General features: G+C 41.9%; 1 protein-coding gene across 50 annotated transcripts in view; it reads right to left on the bottom strand.

The window, feature by feature from the left end:
* Nucleotides 1-13,648, bottom strand: part of LOC122543116 (calcium/calmodulin-dependent protein kinase type II subunit beta) — a 265,513-nt gene that overhangs the window by 150,544 nt on the left and 101,321 nt on the right. For all 50 annotated transcript variants that reach the window (XM_043681394.1, XM_043681397.1, XM_043681395.1 and 47 more), the window contains exon 4: nt 1,111-1,165. In XM_043681394.1, the coding sequence (XP_043537329.1) occupies nt 1,111-1,165 (55 nt within the window). The remainder of the gene's footprint in view (nt 1-1,110; nt 1,166-13,648) is intronic.

The following is a 13,648-nucleotide window of genomic DNA, read 5'->3' as shown; positions in this document are numbered from 1 at the left end:
CCCCCCGCCCCCCCAAGTCCAAGTCCCTCCTCCCTACCTTTTATCTTAGCCAGCTTGGCACACTTTCCTCATTCCTGAATAAGGGCTTATGCCCGAAACGTCGATTCTCCTGCTCCTGTGATACTGCCTGACCTGCTGCGCTTTTCCACCAACACATTTTTCAGCTCTGATCTCCAGCATGTGCAGTCCTCACTTTCTCCTGTCCTACAGTCAAGCCAAGTTTGGAAAATTATCACACGTGCGCTTGCTATTTCTCCCACCATCTCTTTTAGTGCCCTGGGATGCATTCCATCAGGGCCAGGAGACTTGAATACCCTTAGCTCCGTTCGCTTGCCCAACACTACATCTTCTGTAATAATGATTGTTTCCAGGTCCTCACCTACCTTAGTCTCTTTGTCAATTACTGGCATGTTATTAGTGTCCTCCGCTGTGAAGACTGACACGATATACCTATTCAATACTTCAGCCTTTTCATCATATCCCATAGCTGAACACCCCTTCTCATCTTCTAAAAGACCAATATTTACTTTAGCCACTCTTTTTCATTTTACATATTTATAGAAACTTTTGCCATCTGTCTTTACATTCTGTGCTCATTTTTTTTTTCTTTATAGTTTGTTTTGTGGCTTTCTGTTGACCTTTAAAGCTTTCCCAATCTTCTAGTTTCCTGCTGATCTTGTTTCCCTGGTTCTCATCATGAAGAGAAAGAAGCCAGGCCATCATTGTTTGTTTACTTTCAAAGGAATGTTGACGTCCATTCAACCTGTGATGATCTGGAGACAATGTGATGCTGATGGTAAAGAAAGCAGTTCAGTGTCAGCCTCACTATCCAATAACTGAAATGCTTGGAAATGGGCAAACATCAATTTGAATGACAGTACTCAGCCATCAGAAATTACAACATGACGCAATGCAGAAGCTATTCAATCCATCACAGGTCCAAGTGGAAATTATGACAGAGATCTGGACTATCCTACAAAGTTGTCACTTAAAGTGAAAATGTCAGACTATTAACAAGGATTTACAGGATTATACAATATTCAGCTCACAATTTTATTAAGTTTGAATTATCTCCCACAAGCACACCACCCCCAGTAGATTAGTACTCACAAGTCAAACACGAGGTAGTGAAATCCTTCTTCCGATATGCTGTCATGGAGACGAACTGAAAAAGAAAGCAATTTTACATTAAGCTTTAAACATTTGACTTCATAAACAATGCTCACTGAACACTTACATAAAAGGACAAGCTGTTGATGCATGTCACACACAACTAGATGAGTATAAGCACAGGAATGAGAAGTCTTTGTGTCCATAGCCCCTGAGTACTTACTGGCCTTTATCACACTAATTATCCTGTTGGCTTTCCCTTGTATCTTTGGTCCCTCACATCCTATGAATGTTTTCTGGTAACCTGCAACAATTTACAACTGATTTATGAATAAAACTAGATCATTTTCCTCACTTGTGTGATCTTTCCTAAATTTATTATGAGACCAATAGGAATGTGTAGTAAGCAGTACATTCTTGACCCCCCAAATCTGCTTCCCCATTCGATCAAGGCACGGTCAATGTTTATCTTCCAGCCAGTATTATCCATTCATGGTCTACATACCTTGATACTTTGGCCATAGATTTATCAAGAACAATTGTGAAAACTTCAGTTGTTTCACATCCACAGGTTTTAAAAGAAGGAAGCATCAGAAATTTCTAACTTTGATTAATTGGTTATATTCTAAAATAGTTTAGCTTTAATTTTCAGATAACAAGTCTGGATTCTGTCACACAAAGAAATAGCTTCATGGTGTCCAGTCTATTGGACAGTAATCTGATCATCCTCAAGCCTCTCTGCTCAAAGGAGGCTTATGCAACATGTTCTCAAAAATTTAACCTTTTAAACCATGGCACAATTCTGATAAAGCTGTCCAGTCATATTGCTGAGCTCAACAAATGTGGTGAAGATTGGATGTCCAACAAAGATGTCCAACTACAGGGTATGTTCATGTCTTGCACTCTTCAACTGACAAAACCATCATAAAACACAAGATTTTGATCAAACCTACTGCTTTCTACCATCATCTACTTTTTATTTTCGGTCAGGAAGTTAAAGAATTCAAGGGCATAGCACCTGACCTTTAGATTTTGGTGACTCCATCACCCACTGACTATAGTATCCAAGCAACTCAATTGTGTTGTTCAAACCTGAGTACATTCAAGACTGAGACTGACTGATTTTGGACACCAAGGAAATCAAGCAATATAGGGAAAATGACAAAGCAAGCTTGAGTAGCAACATGGCTTATTTCCACTCCTATTTGTTCTGCAAACTCAGCAATTGATGGTGAGTCCACAAAACATTTTTATTAGTTGACCTTGGAATTGGCACAGAATAAATTGGACATTTCAGAGAAAAAGGTCAGGAAAGTGAAAGAACCATGCATTCAATAAATTAAACCATGTGCTCAGTGAGTGTCTGTGGACAACGTATTACACTCTTTAAAATGCGGTGATACAAAGCAGAACACATCTACTTTGGTCACCTCTCTGATCATGTGGAAAATGAAAATATGTCAATCAAGAAACAAATGATATTGCAGTATCTACACATCCCAATGAACCATGGAATACAATTTGCCAAACTTACTTTCCCCTTGATTTGTTTTCACCAATGTGGGACAAACACAAACCCAAGTCATGGAAGAATGGCAGTGTCTCAAATCTAGCTGATAGTCTTCAGAAAAGATGTCACTCTCTTAAGAGATGCACTTCACCTTCAGGGCACCCCAAATCATTTTAAAAGCACTGAACTCCTTTCTACAGCAAGTAATACAGGAAGTATGGCAGCCACATCTCAAAAACAGCAGTAACAAAGTGATGTGTCATTTTTGTGATATTGATTAAGGGTCAGTATTGTTTGGCCACCAGGGAAAACTCTCCAACTGGTCACTGAGCAAATCCATCTGAGCCCATCTGCCCATATTAGGGGTCAGATGGAGCCCAAACTCCATATATCATAGCCAAAACAGCATCCTGAAGAGTGCAGTCTAAACTCAGTCCCGCAAAAACAAATTTACTTGTAGATTTGATGTTGAAGACTCTGGAGTGGGATCTGAAACTATAACCGTCTGATTCAGAGGCAGGACTGCTCCCCACAGAGATATGGTTAAGACCAACAATGAGGCTCGTGTTTTTGCATGTCAACCTCCAACTGAGCAATGAAAATCCTGCTCAGATTCTCCATTTCATTCTTGTTTCCATGGACACCATCTCGTTGCTGTAATTCTAATGGATAGTGCACATGTTACCGTCAAAATGCCTTTCAGATGGGGCGAGGTCAGACTGTGATGCATGAACTAACCTCTGAATGACCCATTCACATCCTACAGAATATTTGGCATAACCAGCTCAGCAAAAGCACACAATTTTCATGTGTTGGTTCAGAAAGATGACTAGAGATTGTGCAGATCTGCTGCCAATCTGCTTTTAAATTAGTGAACAGCACAGCTTGACTGCGTTGAAGGGAGAAGGAAGGTAATAAGTATTCCACAGTCAGACCTTTGTGTTCTTAAGTAGAAGAGAAACTACTTAACATCCTACTCAATGTAAACAGACGGGACTACGCAAAAGGAACACGGATTTCACACACTGATGTAAATGCTGATTTAATATCACTACAGCAAAGTGTTACCATGACCATTTATAAATAATTGCACCGACAGTTCTCTTCAGGGTGTTAATTTCCACCACCTCATTCCCGATGGAGCATCAAATCATCATTCATAGCTGTGCACATGTTGGGGAACAAAACATTTTCCACAATATTTCATTACAAATTACCAAAGGTGTTTCGAGCCATCAGTCATCATTGGGGAGGGGCGAAATTGAGATGGAGAACAAAATCACTGGCTTTTACCAAAAAACATCAGAAAGAATCCTCACCTGAAGTGGGAAATATGAAACACGTCATATCTTTAAAAAACTGACCAAATTAAAAGCTGCAACTATCCAAGGCTTTTGAGCTTCCACTTAGACCATAGACTTTCCCGCACATTGCCAAGGTGAAAGCTAGAGAACATCAAACTCATTTCTTTCCTCTCCACTTGATCATCAACAGGGGAGCAAAATCCCCAGGAGGTGGAACAGTCTTTTACACTGCTTAAGCAGGTGTTGAGGGCAGAGGGATTTCATCCTTAGCACTTGGGCTAAATAAGACCAATAATTAGATGGTTTAAAAATAATGTTGCCAAGGTCTCAGCCATCGTGAGTCAAAGTAATTCAAGCACAAAGAAGACCATTTGGCCCTTTATGCTTCTGATGGGTGTTTCAAGGAGCTATCTAATTTGTCATAGAGTACGGTTATCTTCCCAAGTCAAGAATATACCCCATTCCTTTACCCAAGTTGCTGCTGACACGGTCTGTTCAGGCAATGCATTCCACATTACAGTGCATTCAGGCAAAAACTAACTGCTTCAAGTTTTACTCAAACACAGTGGGAAGTGTGCACTACATTGCACCTCTGCTTCTTCTGCTAATTACCTTCAATCTCTATCCTCTGGTTTCAGGTCCTCCTACTACTCTAAGTCAGACAACACCAGGTGATAGTACTTTCAAACAAACCTGTTGGACTATGTTTCAGAGCTTTGCTCCTTCATCAGGTAGCTAGTGGGGCAGGATCATAAGACACAGAATTTACAGCACAAGATCACAGGTCATGCAACTAATAGACATCTGACATTCTATAAGTTCCTACTTTGGAAATAGAACCACTGTGATTCAAGATTGGAATACAGATAGAATCTAACCTCACACCTGTAATGCATTGTCTGAGCTGAGATGTCACTTTTTTCATATAAAACCTTAAGTTATCTTGGGAATATCACTTGAAAGAAGTTCTGGGATTTACATATGAATGAACTGAAACCTGCAACCCATTCTAAAAGTTCAAAGACTTGAAGTCAATCTAGGTTCGTTCAATATACCATATCAGTTGCATGACACTGTGATCTTGTGCTATAAATTCTGTGTCTTATAATCCTGCCCCACTAGCTATCTGACAAAGGAGTAGCACTCCAAAAGTTAGTATTTCCAAATAAACCTGTTACTTGACAGTTTTCAACCCAAACCTGGACACTGTCCATGTGTACTTGCATTTGGACAAGACTGTTTCAGTAGCAATGGAGATGCAAGTCGTGCTGAACACTGTGTAATCATCAGCGAATATCCCACTTCTGACCTGATGATGGAAGGAAAGTTAATGATGAAGCAGGTGAAGTTGGTTGGGCCAAGGACAATACCCTGAAGAATGCTAGTAGAGATGCCCTGAAGCTGAGGTGACTGACTTCCAATGACTCAGTCATCTTCCTTTGTGCAAGGTTGATTTCAACAAGCAGAGATATCACTCTTCACGATTCTCAGCGTCTCTGATTTTCTAGGGCTCCTTGTTACACACTCAGTTGACTGCGGCCTCGATGTCAAGAGCTGTCACTCTCACCTGACCTCTGGAATTCAGTTCTCTCGTCCATATTTGAATTAAGGCTGTAATGAGGTTACGAGCTTAGTGGCCCTGGCAGAACCTAAACTGGGTGTCAGTGAGCAGGTTAATGCAAAGCAAGTGCTCCTTGATAAACTGTTGATGATACTTCCATTTTATTACCAATGACTGAAAGTAGAATTATGAGGTGATAATTGACCGAGTTGGATTTGTCTGCGTTGCGGAAAGAACAAATGTCAGCAAGTTTCCACATGGTCAGGAAGATGCCAGGGTTGTAGTTGTGCTGAACAGCTAAGCCAGGGGCCTGGGATGTTCTGCAGCATACGTTTCAGTACTATTACTGAAGTGTCATCTGGACCCACAGCCTTTGCAGTATCCAATGCCTTCAGCTATTTCTTGCTGTCAGATGGATGGAATAGAATTGGCTGAAGATTGGCATTTGTGATGCTGGGAGCCACTGGACATCAATGGATTATCCTTTCAACACTTCTGGGTGAAAAGTGTCCCAAATGTTCAGCCTTACCTTTCACAATAATACGATGGATGGTTAAGAAACCTCCTCTTCCATTGAGTTCTTACTGTCCAACACTATTTATGGCTAGATGTGGCAGGACTGCAGGGGTAAGATCTGATCCACTTGGAGATTACTTCGCTTTGTGTATCACTAACTGTTTGTGCTGTTTGACGTATGAACAGTTTCACTTTGTAGCTTTACCAGGTTGACACGCCATATTTGTTAGGCATGCTCCTGGCATTTCCTCATGTACCCTTTACTAAACCAGGGTTGATCCCTTGGCCTGGTTGCAATGGTATAGTCAGGCATATGCTGTGCTGTGAGGCTGCAGTATCCCGCTTGGGAAACAGAACAAGAACTAAATAGCCATGGACTTCATTCTCACTCTTGTAACTCCAGGACTGTAAGAACACTAAACTACATCTGCTAGGATCTCCCGGTCTCTACCAGACATCCTCCCCCAACACTTCTAAAATTGCTCTGAGTTTGTGTGTGTGCTTTATTCTTGTTTTTCTGAGAGTTCGTAGGGAATGAAATAAGCACTCAAGAAAACCTTGGAATAGGCTTCTTCATTTTGACTGAATTAACTTGATTAAGTTTTAAATCAAGTGTGATAGTTACTTGTCATATGTTGAAAGGAAAAGAAAAATATTTGCTTCAAAATGACCCAAAGGGGGTTAAAGTGAGGAGAGACTAATGGCCGTAACAAAACCAACACCTGGGAAATACTTGTTCCCTTGGCTTTTCATCCCTGAACCAATTCTGTATTCACATTTATGGGGTCTCATTCACTGAATGGGATACAATTTGCGATTAAGTCAATCAGATGATATTTTACTGAATGTCGTTTTCGAAGCACAGAGATTTGGCAACTTGAAGTACCCTTGGTATTTCACAATACTACTCCGTCAAAAACACTGACCTTCAACTTGGTCTTAAACCACAATGACAGGAACATCAGACATAGTATACATCTGGTCAGAACTAGTTACTTGATAATACTCTTTTTCTTTGTTGGAACAAATCTATCCGAGAGAGTCTAAATGACATAGCATGTTTATTTCAGGCACATAACATGGCACTATTTTGAGGACCTTTAAAACATGTCTCCATCATCTGTGAATTCCCAGCCTAGCTCGGTTAATATTTTGGAAATGACAAAAACAAATGATAACTGCTGATATCTGGTAGAAAGCAAATGGCCACAAGTTCACCACAGGTCAGACCAATGGCATGCAAAGATTCCTTATCGTGGAAGTGAACAAACTAATCACAATGAAGCCAAGAGAATAGCTTTGTCCCTTCATCTGATCATCAGAGCATAAAGAGAGCGAGAGAGCGACAGAGAGAGGGAGACAGAAGGCTCCATTCAGGAACAAGCAGCAAAATCCTCATGCTGTACAGGTTCCATGGATGTGTGGTCATTTCCATGCAAATTGCAAGTCCTTGTGATTGTGGCCAGTGGCAGAGAAGAGTACTCTCCATGGACAAACTGTGGCAAAGAACAGCAAGCCCATCTCTATCACACCTGCTCCTTCATTTTAATCCAAGAATCTACAGACGCTGGCAAGCTTCTGGAAGCACTCTCTTTCAACAAGCACTCCCAGGTACAAAGGTAAACAAAAGATGTTGACAGGGTTTTAGAACAGGGACAACCTTTTGGAAATTGCTGCCCTGTAACCCCCAGCATGGCTCCTGGACCATGGTTCCTCTGTAAATTCTATTCTGTAAAGTAAAGCTTCTTGTCCAAGGATGGAATGTAAGGACCAGTTTTATTTTCAGATGCATCACAAAGGAGCTGGATGGTAAGGCAGTGTACAGTGAAATGTCATGTTAAACTAATCAAGGGTTGAGTCGTGTGACTTTTCAACTGATCGTGATCAGGTTTATTGACAAACAATCCGGGTGGCAAATGGCTCAGTGGTTAGCACTGCTGCCTCACGGTGCCAGGGACCTGGTTTCAATTCCAGCCTCGGGCGAATAGCTGTGTGGAGTTTGTACGTTCTCCCTGTGTCTGCGTCAGTTTCCTCTGGGTGCTCCGGTTTCCTCCCACAATGCAAAGATATGCAGGTCAGGTGAATTGGCCATGTTAAACTGCCCATAATGTCAGGTGGATTAGTCAGAGAGAAATGGGTCTGGGTGGATTACTCTTCGGTGGGGTGGTATGGACTTGTTGAGCCAAATGGCCTGCTTCTACACTGCAGGGAATCTAGTCTAAAAAATTCAGAGAATTTCATTTGTTGGCTCCTTACCACCCTGGAGTCACATCTAACGTCTAGATTCTTGGATTGAAATGAAGGACGAGGTGTGGTAGAGGTAGGCTTGCTGTTCTTTGCCAGGGTTTGTCCATGGAGCAGTACACCTCTCTGCCATGACCCACAATCAGAAGAACTTGCACTTTGCGAGGAGAACCACAACAGGCTTCAGTTATTTGTCTGTGCAAAATGGAATTATCAAGAATTGCTTTAACATTCCAATATACAAGAGTCAGCTAACTTCAAGGACCTCCTGAAATTTCTGCACTGTATGGATCTACATGCTGCCACATGTGAAGGTTTCTGGAATGATTTTCCACAATTAAATTACATCTCAGACATTAGCATCCTGCAGTCACATCCATAGCCACAGAAACATCTGTCTGTTCATCTAACTGATTGATCCCCTTCCAGTTACAGAACATCTTCAATATAGTGACAAATGCTTACATGTTTGACAGAAACAATGTGAAACATCAAGCTATCTGAGCAGCAATGAGACCAAATAACCAAAGGTCTGTCCAAAGACATAGATTTGAATCAATGTGATTCCTGCTTTAACATTTATGCTTGTGTGAAGTGTTGACTTAAAAGGAGAAAAGGTACAAAGGCCAGTAGACATAGAAAGGAAATTTAATCTTTGTGGCTACAAAGCTTAAGGCACATCACCCTTGGGGTAGTGATGAAAATTTCTTTTGGACAGGAAGCCAGAATTGGAATAAAGCAGATCTTAGTGCCATGGGCTTTAAGGCAGTTTGAGGCAAAAGAAAACTGCAGAGCCAAGGTGGGATTACAGTCATAGAGATGTACAGCACGTAAACAGACCCTTCGGTCCAACTTGTCCATGCCAACCAGATATCTGAAACCAACCTCGTCCCATCTGCCAGCACTTGGCCCATATGCCTGTAAACCTTTCTTATTCATATACCCATCCAGATGCCTTTTAAATGTTGTAATTGTACCAGCCTCCACCACTTCCTCTGGCAGCTCATTCCATATGATGCAACAGCCTTTGAATGGACAAGTTGCCCTGAGGTGCATTTTAAATATTTTTCCTCTCAACCTAAACCTACACCCTCTAGTTCTGGACATCCTCACCCCAAGGAAAAGACCTTGTCTGTTTACCATATCCATGTCCTTCATGATTTTATAAACCTCGATAAGGTCACCCCTCAGCCTCAGATGCTCCAGGGAAAACAGCCTCAGCCTAGTCAGCCTCCCACTATAGCTCAAACCCTACAACTCTGGCAACATCCTTGTAAATCTTCTCTGAACCCTTTCAAATTTCACAACATCCTTCCAATAGGAAGACCAGAATTGCGTGCAATATTCCAAAACTGGCCGAACCAATTAGCAACCGAAGATGATCTCCCAACCCCTCTACTTTGAAAGCACTGAGAATTTTCATTTGCTTCGGCTAGTTTGAAGTACTGATGATGAGACACCATCTTCAATTAAAATACAACCCCAATGAACATTATTTAAAGCATAAACTGTATGCAGTTTGTTTCAGCGTAGGTAATAATTATCATGTTGAGACCAAGCTTCACACTTCAGGATGTCGTGACAAGACAGAAAACACTCAGAGCGAAGGCGTGTTGCATTGCTCAGTCACACTGCGTTCTGAAACCCAAGCATACCATCCTCCCAGGGCTCCCACGGGGAACAACTCCACCCAATTACCTCCCACAAGTTATCCATTAAGGCAACACCTGGCAATGCTGAGCTTCACAAAGTAAAAAACACAACAGCATGGAAAAGCCAAATTTAGTGACAATTTGCAACTGAATCAAGTGTTGGGGTGCAAATTGAAACATTTTCTAAAAATACAGAATTTTAACATATTGCAAAGTGAATCTGAGAGGTTTCTCTCAGCTCGCTGAAATTCAGGCTAAAAAAAATCTCAAACAGGACTGCAATAATAATGATGCACAACTGACTCTTTTATGCACAAATTAATTGAAAATGGTTACCTTCCAATACCAGAACACAAGAGCTCCAAGTTTCTGTTGCAACAGCTTGACAACAATAAACCTGTCCACTCCTACAATAAGTTGTGAAACAACTCAAGGCACTGAACAGGATCCAAAATCAATGAGATCAGGATTAAATGAGATGACTGACATCAGAGCTTTTGAAGGGAGAAAGAGATCATTAAGAAAATTCTAAAAATGCAGCACAGGAAGAGTTTACATAAGAAAGTGAAAATGTGTGGTTCAGTAACAAGTAAACATCAAGCTGAAAATGCTGAGCCATCAGAACATCGGAAGCAAGTGAGAAGGAGAAAGAGCCAGAGACAGGTGTGGGAGGGAACAGAAGAAAAAAAGAGGGGGAGAGAAAGAGAAGCAAGCATCGATGTAATGGAAGTGCTGGTTAGAACAGAGACGAAGTGAGAGAGAGAGAAAGAGACACACACACACACACACAAAGTAAATCAGTCAGTCAGTGACGGTCCCAAAGTTTTCCACGCAACGTGGCCACTGCCCGGCATTTGCTCCCCAACTTGAAGTCGTCATTCAAGACAGTTAAGAGACAATGACATTGATGTTGGTCTGGAGTCACAGACCAGCCAGATAAGCTTTTGACAACAGATTTCCTTCACCAAGAACACGAGTGAACCAGATGGGCTTTTATGACAATGGACCTGAGTCTCCAGAGTCTGTCACTTGAGTTCCTCAATGATGCCAAAACTATAATAATCGGGCACACTTACAGAAAAAATATGCATCCCCAGAAACTGCAAAACAAGTTTTCTTCACACCCACCCATATCAATTAACCAGTTATTCATGATTTATTCCAGAGATGATAAAGTAACTTGTAGTTAAGAAAAGCTCACAGACAAACAGCAATTGAAAAGACCTCCTTCTTTTGTTCAGATTAACTGAGGAAGACAACACTTGATATGAGGAAGTAAAGTAGATGACATGTTACTTGTAACATAACTGATTGAAGAAAATTATCTCAAAGTGGTTCAAAAAGACAAAGAAATAATACCCATTGTTTGACTGATCTATAAATTTACATTTAAATATTCATACTCCTATAAACTGAACATTTAGCAGAAGTATGAATATTTAATATCAACATTTCAAGAAATCAGCTTGATTTTGAGGAGTAAATTACATTTCTAAGCATGAACAAATGCCTCGATGGTACACAACAGCTGTGATGTCTGAAAGCTCTGCTCTGAATCCACTCCAGAGAATAGGTACAGTTGTCCAAACCTGAACTGGAAACTGGAGTCAGGTGAGCGGTTTGCACAGGGTGATAGATGGAGTGAGCTTGTAGTGGGGAGATTGCAGACAGTAAATGTATGGGCATGTCAGCAACTCAGCTGGTTCTCAGAGGCCAGCTTTACAGAGTTACTAATATCCGCTGCAATGCAACATTGAAACAAAGTCCACCTTAATGAACGCTCCACATAGCACCAAGGTCATAAAGGCACATAACACCTTGGCGATTGACATTAGAAGAGATGGGGTCCTATGCTGGTGGATTGCTCTTAAACACCAATGACTCAAATACTTCAACTGTATAACCTTTAACATTCATGAAGGCAAACTGTCAGCATGTTGCAGAAGCCAACACCAGGGTGAAAATTCATTCCATGGATATAGGTGTCACTGGCACGTCCTGCATTTATTGCCCTTGATCAGAGTGGTCCACTCAGCCACTTCAGAGAACAGTAAATAAAATAGCTGGGGCCCTGACAGATATCTTTGTAGCATCATTAAAAAAGGTGAGGTGCCGGAGGACTGGAGGATTGCTCATGTTCTCCCCCTGTACAAGAAGGGTAGTAGGGATATTCCAGGTAACTACAGCCCCGTGAGCCTGACATCAGTGGTGGGAAAGTTGCTGGAGAAGGTACTGAGGGATCGGATCTAATTATATTTGGAAAAGAATGGGCTTATCAGTGATAGGCAACTAGTTTTGTGCAGGGGAGATCGTGCCTTACCAATTTAATAGAGTTCTTTGAGGAAGTGGCCAAGCTGATATACGAAGGAAGGTCTGTTGATGTCATATACATGGACTTTCGTAAGGCGATTGATAAGGTTCCCCACGGTAAACTAATAGAGAAAGTGAAGTCACATGGTGTGCATGATGTTCTTGCTAGGCGGATAAAGAACTGGTTGAGCAACAGGAAACAGAGTAGTAGTGGGCGGCACGGTGGCACAGCAGTTAGCACTGCTGCCTCACAGCGCCAGAGACCCGGGTTCAATTCCCGCCTCAGGCGACTGACTGTGTGGAGTTTGCACATTCTCCCCGTGTCTGCGTGGGTTTCCTCCGGGTGCTCCGGTTTCCTCCCACACTCCAAAAATGTGCAGATTAGGTGAATTGGCCACGCTAAATTGCCTGTAGTGTTAGGTGCAGGGGTAACTGTAGGGGAATGGGTCTGGGTCGGTGCGCTTCGGCGGGTCGGTGTGGACTTGTTGGGCCGAAAGGCCTGTTTCCACACTGTAAAGTAATCTAATCTAATCTAGTGATCAGGGATCAGTGCTGGGGCCATTGTTGTTTGGGGTATATGGTATGATCAGCAAGTTTACAGATAGCACGAAGATTGGTGGAGTAGCAGAAAGCCCAAGGGAATACAGGAGAATATAGATAGACTGAAGAGTTGGGCGGAGAAGTCGCAGAAGGAGTTCAATCCAGGAAAATGTGAGGTAATGCACTTTGGCAAGTCTAATTCGAAAGTGAATTATACAGTAAACGGAAGAGCCTTAGGAAAAGTTGGTGAGCAGAAAGATCTGGGAGTGCAGGTCTACCCTGAAGGTTGCTGCACAGGTGGATAAAGTGGTTAAGAAGGCATATGGTATGCTTGCCTTCATCGGACGGGGTACTGAGTATAAGAGCTGGCAGGTCATGTTAAAATTGTACACAATGTTGGTTTGGCCGCATTTAAAATACTGTGTACAGTTCTGGTAACCACATTACCAAAAAGATGTGGACACTTTGGAGAAGGTGGAGAGAATGTTTACGAGGATGTTGCCTGGTATGGAAGGTGCTAGCTATGAAGAGAGGTTGAGTAGGTTAGGTTTGTTTTCATTACAAAAAAAGGAGATTGAGGGGGGACCTGACTGAGGTTGACAAAATCATGAAGGGTATAGATAGGGTAGATAGAGATAAGCTTATTCCCAGGGTGAAGGATTCACTAATGAGAGGTCTTGCTTTCAAGGTGAGTGGTGAAAAGTTTAAGGGGAATACACGCGGCAAGTACTTTACACAGAGGACAGTGGGTGTCTGGAACGTGTTGCCAGCAGAGGTGGTGGAGACATGCATGGTAGATGCATTTAAGATACATCTGGACAGATGCATAAGTAAGTGGGGAGCGGAGGGATACAGACGCTTAGGAATTGGACGAAAGGTTTAGACTGTAGATTTGGATCGG

Source organism: Chiloscyllium plagiosum, chromosome 42 (assembly GCF_004010195.1).
Source record: "Chiloscyllium plagiosum isolate BGI_BamShark_2017 chromosome 42, ASM401019v2, whole genome shotgun sequence".
Taxonomy (NCBI): Eukaryota; Metazoa; Chordata; class Chondrichthyes; order Orectolobiformes; family Hemiscylliidae; genus Chiloscyllium; species Chiloscyllium plagiosum.
This window is presented reverse-complemented; position numbering and strand designations above follow the sequence as displayed.